This window comes from Lagopus muta, chromosome 1 (genome assembly GCF_023343835.1).
Source record: "Lagopus muta isolate bLagMut1 chromosome 1, bLagMut1 primary, whole genome shotgun sequence".
NCBI classification, from domain to species: Eukaryota; Metazoa; Chordata; class Aves; order Galliformes; family Phasianidae; genus Lagopus; species Lagopus muta.
The window spans coordinates 24458696-24473488 of NC_064433.1; the positions used below are offsets into that span (position 1 = coordinate 24458696).

The 14793-nt window shown below is 41.8% G+C and overlaps 1 protein-coding gene across 2 annotated transcripts in view; it reads right to left on the reverse strand.

The window, feature by feature from the left end:
* Window positions 1-12776, reverse strand: part of CAPZA2 (capping actin protein of muscle Z-line subunit alpha 2) — a 28498-nt gene extending 15722 nt beyond the window's left edge. The window contains exon 1 of one of the 2 annotated variants that reach the window (XM_048946900.1): window positions 12649-12776. In XM_048946900.1, coding sequence (XP_048802857.1) covers window positions 12649-12723 — 75 coding nt within the window. In that variant the 5' untranslated portion in view covers window positions 12724-12776. Of the gene's footprint in view, window positions 1-1885; window positions 2010-12648 lie in introns of those variants that run through there. The other variant, XM_048946903.1, reaches the window with a different exon arrangement.
* Window positions 12777-14793: the final 2017 nt, after the last annotated feature.

The following is a 14793-nucleotide window of genomic DNA, read 5'->3' on the forward strand; positions in this document are numbered from 1 at the left end:
CAGCTGTTCTGGTAATGCTATATTGATTTTGCCTTTTTTTTTTTTTTTTTTTCTTTTTTTGCCAGCAATACAAACTGCTTTTCTTCTTGTTGTCAGATTTGCTGTAGTATGAATAATATCTATCCAGAAGAAATCAATAGTAACACATGTTTCCTCAGGACAGACTAAGCAAGATATTGCTTTCAGTGAACACTGAGTAGCAAATTAAATTCCTCAGTATGACTTTCTTTAGTGCAGCAATTCATCATAGACACCACTTTCTAAATAATCACTATTGTGCAAATCAAGACATGTAAGGTACACTCATAACTGCAGAAGCCAGAAAGCTGCTGTCTATCAGTCAGCTGCTCTGTATTTTGCTAACCTACCTATGCGAACGGAGCCCTATTACAGCTAACCCACCTCTTTTTCAGTAGTCAAACCAAATTAACTTATTATCAATACTTATCCAGTATTCTTATCTGACACACAAGACTGAAGATCACTTAGGGATTCTCTATTGCCAGAGAGTCCTTCCCGAGAGACACACTGAAGGCACACTTTGTGCTCCAAAGGCAGACTAACACTAAAGGAGAAATAAATGTGCTCTCAACGTGCCTCACCGAGCTCAACATCTCCCCCTTTTGGCAACAAGAAACCACTGGCTCAGGTACCACCCCAGAAAGCACGAGTTACAACACTGGAGCAGACAACTGAAAAGTGCTGGTTTAGTTAATTATTTAGACAAATAATAAGAGAAAAAAAAGGATAGAGATACAGCAAAAGTACATTACTTGTAACACACAGCAATAAGCTAAGAAACACCAAGTGCAACGCAGTACAGATAGGAAATTAGGGCTTTCATTAAAGCCTAGAGGGATGCATGACAGTTGTGAACAATGCCAGTTATTTGAGACACCGAGACTCTTAAAACTTGATCAGAACTGATTTCACAGTCAGAACACAAGGAACACAGCACTTTAAAGTCTAAGGGACAAACGCTTTTCATTCAAGAGAAACGCAGGCTGGCACAAAGTACGAGCACTTCATATGAACAGCAGCGAGAAGCAAAAATCCAGGTTATAACCGAGCATTCCTTCAAAATCTCAAATAGCCAGAACTGAGAAAATACATTATACGTCTCAACTTGTTACTCTAGTTTTTCCCAAACCATCATCTAAAACACCACAGCAGTGTTTTCCTGCTGTAGTTTCCAAGATTAGATTTACAGTCACTGTTTTAGTTAGAAGTCTTCCAAACAGCTTGCAAGAAATTGCAAACTTCAGAAGTTCTAATGATCAGTGCTTCACAAAAAAAAAAAAAAAAAAACAAAAAACTCTTGTGGGCAGCTTTTACTATCATTCTTTGCATTTAAGTGCACATTTATTGTATTTAATTAACTGAATGCAGAAAACCAATCTAAATACATCTTCCTAAAGGCTTCTGCAACTTGCTGCAGCTTTGAGGATTAATTTGGACAAGCAATAGACACACTGTAAGGGAACACAACTTCTTCAGCACTATGAAGAGAAGCACCCTCTGCTGCAGATGCTTTATTTCCACTTGTAAATCAGAATTCACAGTGCGGACTGAAATGCAGCCTGTGATCACTAAGTAAGAGTCAGCAAGACTGAATCACTCAGTGTAAGTGAAACCAAATACTGCCCAACACATCAGTTAAAAGCTTGATTCCTATGTAGAAAATGATTGCAGCTAAGGTAAAAATTCAGATTGACGAGATAAAAGGAGAAAAGGAAAGCTTTGTTGTATGCCATGAGTGTGGCTATCAGACTTTACTTCGTCTTGTTAGAGATTGAAGCAGTTGTTATACAAACAAGCACCTAGATTCGGGCATGTCAGTATTTGCTGTTTGTTCAGATTACACAAGGACAAAGCAGTCACTTACTGAACAGTGTTTTGCTTTCATCCTTTTGCCTTTGTTTCCAATCTCTCCCAAGGCACACCATCACTCAGGTACACACACAGATCCTCCTTCTTCACCTTTTCCAGACTGAGCCACCATGAATTTTGTTTGAATTTAAGGTCACATGCAGTGACTTAAAATGCCCCCAAACCGCTCTTCCTGTTTCTGACAAATCGGAAGCTGACATTGGTTGAAAAAGCCCAACCTTCTGTGCTGCATGTGCCTATATATGGCCATGAACACACGCTCAGACACGCAGGGCTCTCACAACGCCGTGCTACAGCGTCAGCTCTGCTGTGAGATACGCTCATTCCCAGCCATCGGCCAGGGTACACCTGACAAAAAGAAAGGCATTACAACCTTAGTCAGCTTTTCTTTTTTTCCCCCTTTAACTTATCTGAATTACAGTTGTACTTGTCAGGCAGCCTGACAGTTCCTTCAATGAACAGCCACACTGCAGAGGAAGAACACACCAGTAAGCAATATGCTGTGAAACCACATGCTTTGCCATTATTCCTTCCTGCACATCACTTACTGCAAGTTCAGCTGCAGATTCATTGCAGCAGGGAGACCCACCCTTCCTCTGCTCTCATAACAGGTTAAAGTTTGCTGCTCTACAGCAATAACAATGAAACTGTGAGTACATATTAAAAACCCTTTTAAACTAAAATCTTTTAAAAAACAACCAAAATAAAAACAAAAAACAGAAAACAAAAACAAACAAACAAAACCAAAACAGTGGAGTGGGAGAAAAAAACCTTGGTAATCCAATCTCACCCTATAGAGCCATGACAACTTTGTTGCTGATCACAGGAAAAGAGTCTGCTTGAGCAGTCGCCTTTATCAGCAATTACAGCAATTATTGTACAATGAATAAGGCACCACGCATCATGCATTTTATGTTCCTGAGAGAGCCTCCACTTCCCTGTAAAACCAAATCTCATACTCACAGGTGAATCTACATTTGGCAAAACAAGCAGGTGAGACGCCATATTTAGTAGAAGGGAGCTCTTTGTTCCTGCTCTAGGAGCAGTAAAGGGCCCCAAGAGCCTGGTGCCCACTGCCATGCCTTCTGGCACAGCTCTCGCTGGCTCAGGAAGCCTTTCTGCAGACAACTGAGCAAATGGCTCAGTCCTGACCCACTGAGCTCTATCTACAGGCAGCTAGGGGGGCTTCTCACAGCTAGCCCATAGCTGCAGGAAGGCTGACACTGTTAAGATTTCCAAGTAGGTGAAGAAGTTTCAATCCTCTGAAAAACCTGTCATTCACAGACAAAACCATGCAAGTCAGTCGGAGATCAGCACTACTGACAGTGGGACTGAGCAGAAGACTTAGCCAGCTTTATCAAGTTCTGAGTTTGATTCAAACTCATGTTTTGAGTTCATCCAAGGCAGTTTTTCTCATGATACTCCTTCACTGCCCAATGAACAACTAAAGTGCTCTGGTATCTGGTACCAAGTAAAATTCACTTTGAACTGATGCATGTAGAATATCATGGAACACAGCCCAAGGGTCAATCAGCTACCTTAGAAATCACTTACAAGATGCAATGGCTGATGAGCTGTCAGTATTGCAAACATCAGAAGAGTTCAGAGATTGTGAATCCTTCAATGCTTAAAACAACTACAAAAAAAAGCAACTGGCTTTCTTTAGAAAGGTACATACTTGGAACTCACTAGCTTCAGTTAATTAAATACCAGGGTTGGATACTCCTCAGAATGTTCCACCAGCAATTATGATACATCTTTTAAAATAAAAATGATCTGGGGGTGTTTTGCAAATGGCATAAACTGATCTGCTGTGCTGCTGCCACCAAAATAAATAATCTCCATCCCCTCTCACCTGGGTGCCCCACGAACCCAATCTACAAACTCCTTTGTATCAGCACTGCTTGTCTACTTACGTGAGCATTCAGAGAAGCAAACTGATGAAGCAAAAAATGGCTGTAGAAGGTGGCAAGAACACAGCAATCAATTCCTTCACTGTAAGAATTTCAGAGAACTGCTGCTTCTTGCTGCCAGCAGATTGGTGAGATGAATAAGCCTTCAAAGGGGCAGACAAGCTCTGAGAACATGCATGAGAAACGGATTACCTCGAGTGGGCAGCAAACCATCTCCTCAGCATCTCAAGAAAACAAATTCACATTTGTGGATATGATTCCAAATAGCAAAGAAGCATTCTGGTATGTGCAGCATCTCACAGAGACACGGAGCAAAGGCTTCGCTGCCTTTGGTGGCAGGGAGGGGATGAATATGAAAATGACGTTTGCAACTGCTTTGCTTCCAACCTCAACTGAAAAAATGCACTATGGCATTCAATGCACTTCTCTTCTGGGAGAGCTGAGAAAGAGAACAGCAAAAATGTGGCTCTGTGGCACAGGAAAGGAGGGGCACATTCCACATCAACGGCTTTAAATGAACAGACATTTCCTTCATATTGATGCCTGAAGCTGCATTAAATCTGTAGAACAAATATTTTCCTCAATCCATTTAGCAAGTATTCTGTAAACTGAAACAATAAAGAGAAAAGGAACAGATCCTTGTATCAATCTAAGTCAGCCCCTGGGGACAAAAACGCCATATCATACTGGATTGGATAAATCCTTTCACTTAAAAATGGAATTTTTAAAAATAATACACAAGTATTTAATAGCACGTAACACCACCAGCTCTTAATAGCAGTGAAAAAAGTAAATCCTAGTCAAAATGAGACAGTGAGGTACTTCAGATAGCAGTCAGCAGTAGTCAGTTCAGGCAATAGCCCTATCTGAAGTACTGACTCAGATGATGAAATTTATTTTCACAAAAAATAACCATCTTGAAAAGTGTTGATTGCTTTCACTCTGTAATGTCACCCACTTCCTATACACTAATTCAGAAACATTAGAACAGTACTGAACTTAGCAAAATATGTTTTGTTTGTAAACCTTAAACCACCAACGTCAATCTGAAACTTCAGCTATCACCATCAGTTACTAAAATCTGTGAACAAAAAAAAAGTGCTGCTAATTAAACTATAGGGAATGGAATGTATCTTTTTTTGCCTGCATCTGTATTTCTCTGAAAGCCTGCGCCTTGCCAGCAGTGAGCTAGAGAACAAACAGGCTAGGAAAACAACACACATACAAAGGAGATTCCAGAACTATTGATGGCACCACACGTCCCAAACTTGTAGTGCAGAACATTATTCCTGCAGTGGTTTTACTCCAATTTATCTTTTCTGTAGTCCTTTTTCCAGGTATGCGCTTGAAAGCTCACACATATGAGCAACCAGGAAATTACCAAAACAGCCGAAAAAATTGAGAACATTTCAAGTTCAGAACTTATACAAAATCCAGCTTTTTATTCATGCATCGTGCTTCTAACAGCTCTTTAATCTCTGAGGACAACAGCAAATTGAAAAACAGAGGTGTGTCCAATAAATTTGCATCTAGTCCTGCTCTCAGGAAACTGCATCTGTGTTCTAAAGCACTCAACATGCTTCAAAACATCACCAAAACTTATTCTTTGGTATTGCACACTTCAACATAGTATTAAACCTGAACATTTTTAACCAATCCAGCACGCAAAACACCACGTTGGGCAGCCAGCTAGGAGCTAGCCCAACCCCCCAATGATTTGACAAAGGATCTGATGTAGATTTACAGCTAGCTCTTATCCAGCAACCACTAGAAGGCAAGCAGCAAGGTATTTTTCTGATGCTTATTTGATATCTATCTGATCCATAAAAATCTCATCATTTCCTTGCAAGAGTCATTCCTAGAGAATTGAAACAGCCGTGAAATCTTACACTTATTGTAAAGCAAAGCTCTTAACTTTTGTTTGAGAAGTTAAAAGCATACAGCATGGCTAACCAAACCTACACAAAAGACTTGGTAGTTCCACCTCCCCAAAGCAAAACCACGCCATTCTGCCAGCCCAACGCACGCACTCCTCAGTTCCAGCAACCAGGCCTCTCTTTCTCAGCAGCTGCTGCAGAGCAGCATCCATCACAACGTGACAAATCCTCCAGTTACATGTGCAGAATACTCATCCACTGTAAAACCGTTCTGAAGTGAGCCTTCCTATTAGTTCACGCTCATCATTTAACATTAATTATTCCAAGGATACCAAGCCTGGATTCAAGAGCAGTAGGGAGTAAAAAGGAAGAAGCACAGAGCTTGCTCTGTGAGGAACACCTACTCCCAGACTGAGATGCCACCTTGCCCATACCCAAATCCACCCCTGCCACTACAGTGCCTTAAAATTATCTCTCAAAGTTAATCTGCAGTTCTGAAGTTTTAACACTCGGTCAAATTAAGCAGCAAGTTATGAAGGGCCTTGCATTCTGGAAGCTGGTTACTCAGCAATGGAAACAGCAACTCCATGCTCTGAAAAATCTGCTTTCATTTCTGCTTATGCTGTTCCAACTTTTTAAAACCTCATTTTCAGAAACTGAAACTCAGTTTAATACAGTTTATATGAGAAAAATATAATGACTTGCCTTATACTGTGGTTAGAATTTTTATACCATTCCTCTTTGGTTTGCAGAAATGAAATCAAACAAGGATGATATTTCACAGCAGAACTGTAGGTTGATGATTACTACTGAGCAATAGAAAGCTTCACCTACCACATCATAGATCATTCATTCTCTCCCATTTCAAGTACTGATAGATTAGCCAGTAACTTGTTCTACTACTTTTCTCTATTTTGGAGTTATTTTCTTTTTAACCTTATAAATGTAACTGGTGAGGTTCCCTGGGTAGCAAGCTTCCACAAGAGCTGTGTGAGCACAGAAGCAGGAGCCATGCTCCTGATGGTGCACTCATACATACGCAGTCCACAATGCGGTCAGAACGCGTGGAAGCATCCAGTCTCCTCAAACTGTTCATAACAAAAGAAAATATGAATTGCAGTTTTAGAAATCACTTTGATTTAGAATAACAGCTTTCATTTGTATGCATCTTCAAGTCTCAGATGTTGGTTGTTTTGTTTTTAACTTGTCTAGAATGCGGGCAAGTTTGCTTTGCATCATGCCTCTTTACAGAGACACATAGTGAAAATAAACAATAAGGATCAGACAGGCTGCCACATGAGAAACTGTCACTGAACAGTTTCTGAGTGTGAATGCTGTCAGACACTGGAATAGGTTACCCACAGACTGCGCAGCCTCCATCCTCAGCGGTACCCAAATCTGAAAGGGCAAGTTCCTGAGCAACGTTATCTGAGCTGGCCTGCTTGGACAGCATTTGGGATACCTCCAGGAGTTTCTTCCAGCTTGCCACTCCACAAATAAACTATTATTTGCAGTTATACATACAGCAGATGATCAATTTTTCAACATTTTCTTACAGACAAAACAATTACAGTTTTGATTCTGTCCTTTGATCTCAAAGTAGCGATGCATTTTTGAAAATCTTCTAAGTCACACTAACACATTTCCCTCCCTCAGCTATGGACATAAAAAAGCCTTGGGAAGGCTGCCACGTTCAGAATTACACAGCAGTCTGAGATGCACTCTCAACTTCCTCATTCTTAAAGAATTGTCACCAAGTCTTATAAAATGGTAACCATTAAGTTGAACCTTACATCTATAGGAAAGCAACCCCCTCTACAAAGCATCTGTTCTGTTTCACTCATGGAAAAATATTAACTTTGACAATGAGACTGTTTCCACAATGTGATAACTTAAACACACACTAACTTAAACACACACTAAACTAAACAAACACTAACACAGTCACTGTTTGAGTGTTTTTCACATTTAATTATTAGAAGATTCTCAGTCAGCCACAGGAACACCCTACAGCATTCCTAGTTCCTTTCAGAGCTTCAAGAACAGGAGGGAGGGCTCACAAGGTTCCCCTGCAAGACAGATTAGCAAAACTACATCTTTAATATACTACAAAGTATACATTTATGAACTACAAAGAAAGAACATTAGAATATCTGCAAAACATCACTTTCAGTTACAGATTATTGTGCAATCATATCCATAGCTGACTATTAAAATCTTGCTTCTACTCCAAAATGTTCTGATCCTCATTTCCTATAGTCTCCAAGTCTCATTTGGGGTAGTTCCAAAAGTTAAGATTTCAGACCCTCCCAAAACAAATGATTTAGAGCACAAATTGACTTACTAAACATCAGCATTTAAAAATCAGATTATTTTTAAAAGAATAACTATCTTTAAAAAAAGCCTACTGATGCTTCTGAGCTGGTGGGTTGGTTTGTCCCTGCACAGGGAGCTCTGCTGCCGACATACAGAGCCTTGACACAAGACAATGCATTTTACTGGTTTAGACTTTTCATCTCAAAGCATTTACTAGAGAAAAGAGTTTTCCTTAACTACTATGAATTTCACTGCAGAGTTTTGCTAGCATATTTATACTTAGCTGTGCAGCTTTTCACACCTAGTTCAAAAAGCTGTCAAGTTATCTAATGCACCTGGAAATATGTGGTAGCAAAGCAGGTTCATTTTCACAAATGGGACCATTTCCCCATCAGAAGGGAAGTTTTGTTTTACCTCCAGCCAGTTGGCCGACTGCTAAACTCCACCTTACTCAATATGCCTCCCTGAACAAGTAGAACTACACTGAGGCAAAACCTTACTGAAAGAGGCGGGGTTCCTTTCTGATCCCATGTTTGACAACACACACACTTCCATGCTCAGCATTTCAAAGAATGTGAGCTATTTCTGCATTAAAAAACATCGCGGTGTTCTCCATCTTCCTATCAATGCTCTCCCCTTTCTTCACTAAAGACATCTCTGTTTTCTCAGGCCACCTCCACATCAATGGCTATTTAACTCCTGTGCTTTGTAGTGAGGGGGGGTTTACATTGCAATAAGAAAAAAAAACAAAACAAAAAACCCTACAGCAAACACATCCTGATGAGTCACCAAAAGGCACTGACTACAGAATATCCTTCTGATTCAAACAGTTGCAGCCCTATTTTGTGTGTGCTGCTATTTATTAATAAGTATTTACATTAACAAATACATCTTCTACAATGAAAATAATCCCTTCTGTTAAGCACTGCTTGCATTTATGTACATAAATTGCAGTTTGTATATACACATTAATAAGCTCATAGAAGAAAGCAAAAACGTTCTTATATATGCTTATCAGTTTGACATAGCCACAGGTAGAGCAATTTGTACAGGAACTGAAACATAAATACACTGCATAAAATGGTTACTGAGCTTAAAAAAAAACCCTACTTCAAATATCTTGGATAAAGAAATAGATTTTTTTATTCAAGACTCAATCAGAGGACAAATTACTTCTGAAGTGAAGGAAAGTGATCATTTTCCACTGCTGTCTCTCTTAAAAGTTCTGGACTTCAATATTTCCACTTCTCACATCTAATCACACAGATCACAGAATCACCCGGGTTGGAAGGGACCCCAAGGATCATGTAGTTCCAACCCCCCTGCCTAGCAGGGCCACCAAACATCCACATCCATCTAATTTTTATTTACAGACTGAAACATAAACATAATATTTTCTTTTTCCACCTAACTGAAACATTCTTTACTTTCAGAGACCTACAGAACACCACAAACCACTGTGTCTCAAAGAAGCTGTCTTTAGTACTGGACAGCCCCTGGTGATCCATGGGATGGAACAGCTCCCCTTTGATGACAGGCTGAGAGCTGGGGCTGTTCAGCCTGCAGTAGAGAAGGCTCTTGGAGATCTGAGAGCCGCCTTCCTGTGTCTGAAAAGGGGCTTTAATAAAAAAAAGAGACAGACTCTTTAGCAGGGTCTGTTGCAACAAAACAACAAATAGTTTCAAACATAAAAATGTGAGATTTGGACGTGATATAAGAACAGTTTTTTATGATGAGGGTGGTGACGCACTGCAACAGCTGCCCAGAGAGCTGCTGGGTGCCCTGCCCCTGGAGACACTCAAGGCCAGGCTGGACGGGGCTCTGAGCAACCTGATCTAGCTGTGGTCCCTGTTCATTGCAGGGGACGTTGGACTACATGGCCTTTAAAGGTCCCTTCCAACTCAATCCTATGATACACCATCCTGAACAGGGAAACGATGTTTTCTTGCAATTGGCCTTCTCCTTCCTTGGTTTTAGAGCTCCCTTACCTGAACTAAGCACTTCTTTCTGCCTTTGCAGCACTTACAGTTCCTGCCTGCACGCAGAGGAAGACACAAACCAAGCACAATTCAATAACTTGTAGCTACAGTGAGGGATTAAGTGATACCACATCTCTATCAAAATTTCCCATAGCATCACCAACTGTCTGTCAGCCCTTGAAGCCCTTTGTTTCATATAAAGGGAGAAAGTTACACAAAGAAACAATATGATTATTCCCTGTGAAAATGAATGTTTGTATGCGCAGCATTCCTTCTGGATTTACATTACAGTCCCTGTTAGATGAGGGAGAAGTGCTTTCCACGTGCTACCCAGCAGCATTATTTCAGCTCACTAAAACTCAGTGTTTAAGAAAAATCTTGTCTAGCTTCATAAATGTTAGCTTAAAAAAAAAAATCTGTATCATTCACAGAAAGTGTTAGTTGAGACATCAGGAATGAATTAAACTGAAGAAGTTAAGTCCAAGATATATATGTATACAAAGTATTTGCACATCTAAATTTCATTCCTTATACACTATTCATTTAGTGGCTCAGTAGAAGGCAAATCTGTTCACTTCATTTTGCAGTAACTCAGATCCCCCAAATGCTTTAAACTGAATATATCTTCTACTTAGAAAACTCAGAGTGCACAAACTTATCAGTTTAATACCACCAGAAAATGATTATAGTTTTTAAGCAGTATACATTTTTGTTGTAAAATGACAGCACAACTTAAATATATCAGTGCTTTCAAAAGCATTGCTAAAAGGCTACCTAAAATAAGTTACGTGTCAGAGTCAAATACAAGTCCGTAAACAGCTTCTCCAAACACTAGTGAGAGCCACTGAACACACTGAATGCTTATTTCAGCATGGAGATATATATAACACTGGTAAACCTTCTAAGAGGTTCAGATTCATGAAAACTAATTCACATGCCTCTTCCGTGAAAAATTAAAATCTGGAAGTAACACAAGATCTGCATGGATATTTATTTGCTTTTCCATGAGCTTGCATCATTATTCATCTTTGTTTTGTTGCCAATAAATATACAGTCAGGCTTGGAAAACTCCAATCATGTAGAATGATCAATTTTATAAAGGACTGAAATGGATAGAGGAATCCATTTAAATTTGCAATGGAAAAATGCTGACTTTATTCAATTACAAGAAGACAGGAGGAGCCCTCCGGAAAGCCTGCACCAATTTGGAGAAAAAAACTGCAATTAAAGGACAAAAGAGAGTTCAGAACTTAATTTCATCAGTCACTCGAGCACAGGCAGTGCTTCTCAGCTCACATAGAGGTAAGAAGAAAGCATCACTGTACCTTACGTTATTTGACAGGACAAGAGGCAATAAGAACAAACTGAAACAGGAAGTTCTGTTTGGCACAAGGAAGTTAGCACTTCTGCTCTTTCTGGCCGAGTGCTGGCATAGGTTACTCCTCCTTTGGGATCTTCAGAAGCAGCCTAGATGCAATCACGGGTAACCTGCTCAGGCCAGGTGAACCCTGAGGTTCCTGCTAAGTTTAGCCATCCTCCAGCCCTGTGATCTTAACTTGCAGACTCAGCATGTTCAGGCATATACTCTATCAAGCGGATTAAAGTTACTTGTACATTCTAGAAAGAATACAGTCACAGACTGCCACATATAACACATGTGAATGTGAACCAGATAGAGGACCAATCTCAAAACCTGTGGCTGGGAATAGAAATTAGAGATCCATGCACTCAACATCCTGGCCCACCAACGCCTCTCCAGCTCCTGAAACACAGCCCTGTCAACCTACAAAAGTACAGAGAATCTATCTTATTTTGGACATCTATCTTCTAACTTCAGAGAAGTTTAAAGCATTTCTTTTTTCTGATGTCTCCAACAATTAAGTTACCTCAAAGTTTCTGCTGCCGCAACAGTCCGTGTTTTTTTAGGATAGAAATGCATAAAACTGTGCACTATGTGAAGATGTGAGCCATGCACACAAAGCATCGCAGCCCGGCGCTGAGCAGGCAGCTGCCATGAAGCTGGTTCTGAGGGGAAGGCACAAATTGCTGGTAACGGAGCTCTTGTAATACACGCTGCTCCTTCAGAAACGTCCTATGAAAACCTGCTTGAAGCCGGAGGAGTTCCCACGGCCACAAGCAGAGACCACACACACACGCACTCCCAGACAGCACGGACCCTCTGATCCCCGACCTCAGCCTCCCTCCGTTGCCGCCGCCTAATAAGAAACGAGAAAGCCTTCCTCACCCCACACCCTTCCTCCCTGAGGGCACCCCGGCTCGGGGGCCAGGCCGAGGTACGGCCCCATCCCTGGGGAGAAAAGGAGGCCCGGGAAAGGGGAAGCGGAGATGGAAGGAGGGCCGGAGGAGCCTTTTCTACCCCCGGCTCGCCGCCAAGCGTCTCCCGACCGCCGCCGCCCCCAGCGCACACGGGATCCCGCCTCGCCGGGCCCCGCTCTCCCGTCCGCCTCGCACCCTACAAGGAGCGGCGGGAGCTGCCCCGGGCCGGCCCTGCCCTCCCTCCCGCCCGCGGACCCTCCTCCAGCCCTCGGCTGACGGGCCGGGACGCCGGGGCGGCCCCGAACGGCGACGATCCCGCGGCCCGTCGACTCAGAAGGCCGAGGAAGAGCGGGGTTCGGCGGCGGGGAGCGGCGTCCCCGTGCCGCCCATCCCTACCTTCTCTTCATCTGAGAGCTGCTCCTCCAGGTCCGCCATCTTCCCGTCCGGCGCCCCGCGGCTCCGCCCTCGCATGCAGGAAGGGCGCCCCCGCCCCTACGGCTGCGGCGCGTCTGCGCATGCGCGCTGCTGGGGCGGGAGCCGGTTGCGGGAAGGGAGGGCTGTGGGCGGTGTGTGCCCGGAGCCTAAGGAGAATGTAGGGGAGTGATGGCGCTTGGGTTTGGGGGCTGCTATTGGGTTTGGGGACCACGAAATTTAGTGTCTTTATCTACCAGGAGCCCAGGGGATGGTAGAAGAACTGGCGGTGGCTGAGAGCGCTCCTCATCTCCTGTCAGGCGCTGCTCAGGCGGTGGTTCCCTCCAGCGCCCTTCTGGCGGGACTGTCTGAGCTCCGGGCTCAGAGAGACGGAAGGAAGCCCTGAGGAAGCTGAAATGCTGTGGTGAAAAAGGAAGCCGAAGGCTGAGAAGAGTCAGATGATATTTCTGAGATACCCTTCCTGTTTCTTAGTGACAACTAGAGAAAACATGGGAAATGAGGGAGTTAGCCAGCCAAGTTCTGCTGCTTGGTTTGTGTGGAATACTGGGATAAAGGCTGAATAAAACGATTGTAAGCACCATCTCATTAATAGGGATGCCAGTTTCCTGAGTGGTACAATAGCACATGCACATGAAATAACACGAAAATCCTCATTCCACATTCTGAAAAATGACAACCCTTCAGTGCTATGAGGTGAATCCAAACATTACATTATTTTTATTGGGTACACCTTTCAGTTGTATTAGTACCAGGAAACCAAAATGACAATTTGGAGCTTGAGAAAGATTACACGATTATTATAATTAAGTTTGTGGGTAGGGTCTTGTGATGAGGATGTTGGAATTGATGATTATACCTTGTTCCTCAGAATTGAAAAGCTAAGAGGCTTAGTATGTTATGCCAGAGTGGCTATTAGCTGTTACAAAGTCCAGATTTTGGAATAATGAGATAATTAAAGCTCTTATTCGTTAAATGAAATATGATCTACAATGGTCCACCTAATCTTGCTAGAGAGTAAGGTGAAATTCTTAAGGATTTATTCCTAGTATGTGGGAGGAATTAAGTTTTTATCATTGTTTCAAAGTGAAGGAAGTATGGCAGGGCATACTTTCACATACAGTGATAATTTTATGAAAAGAATTAAAAAACCAGTTTCTTCTTGGTTAAGCACAGTGTGTTCACCCAAGCTCTGATGGACAAGGAAAAGCAGATCATTGACTGGAAAATGTACAGATGTTGAGATAGATCTAAGTCAATTATAATTAGTGGTATGATACAGTCACCTTCTAGCAAAAGATCTTGGTATGCTCTGAGGTTCATCCATCTCTGTTGCAACAGCTGCCATATAAAATTGCTTAATACTGTCATGTGCTGTACAGCAAAATATTCCCAGTATCTGCAGCATTCCAGATGCCCTAAGGGGACTGTTGTATTTAAATAAAAGAAAGCAATACTGCGCAAATAGTTGTTGCAGGTCAAGTGGGCGTTGGAAAATTGGAAGAACAATGCCACTGAAAATCAATATATAAACAAAAGATGGAAATGAAGAAGTCAGTGAATGTACAATTTGGGCAACATGTCTGATTGGAAAAGTTGAAGAGAGATTTTAAATATCTGTAGCCATGGTGGACAAAGGTAATGAACAGTACTCTGTTCATGTTGGGAACAAAATAAACAACAAACAAACCTTATATGTGATGAGGTCCTTGCTAGAGGCAAAGCAGTAAAGCGTAGAACAAGAAAGGTATGTCTTGACGTAGTTTGGTTTGGGAACATCTCTTACTTGTTGTTTGGAGTTAACAACTACAGTTAATGGTCTGTAGCAAGGAAAGCATTGCGTAGCATTCAGTTTCACGCAACAGGAATCGATAATTTCTACACAGGAGTCTTAAAATAAACCAGCTGGGGAGGTCTGTGTTGGTTTTGGGATTTGCCAGCTACTGGGGTATTGCCAAGGAAACTGCTTTATTTAAACCGTAAAAAGGATCAATCAAGAAGGTAGGTCTTGGCAAATAAACATGACTGATTTTCTCGTAAGATACGATATCTAGCTGCTGGTTTTACTGTGTTTAAACAAGGGATTTTTACTTAAAATTTGCAGAAATTTAT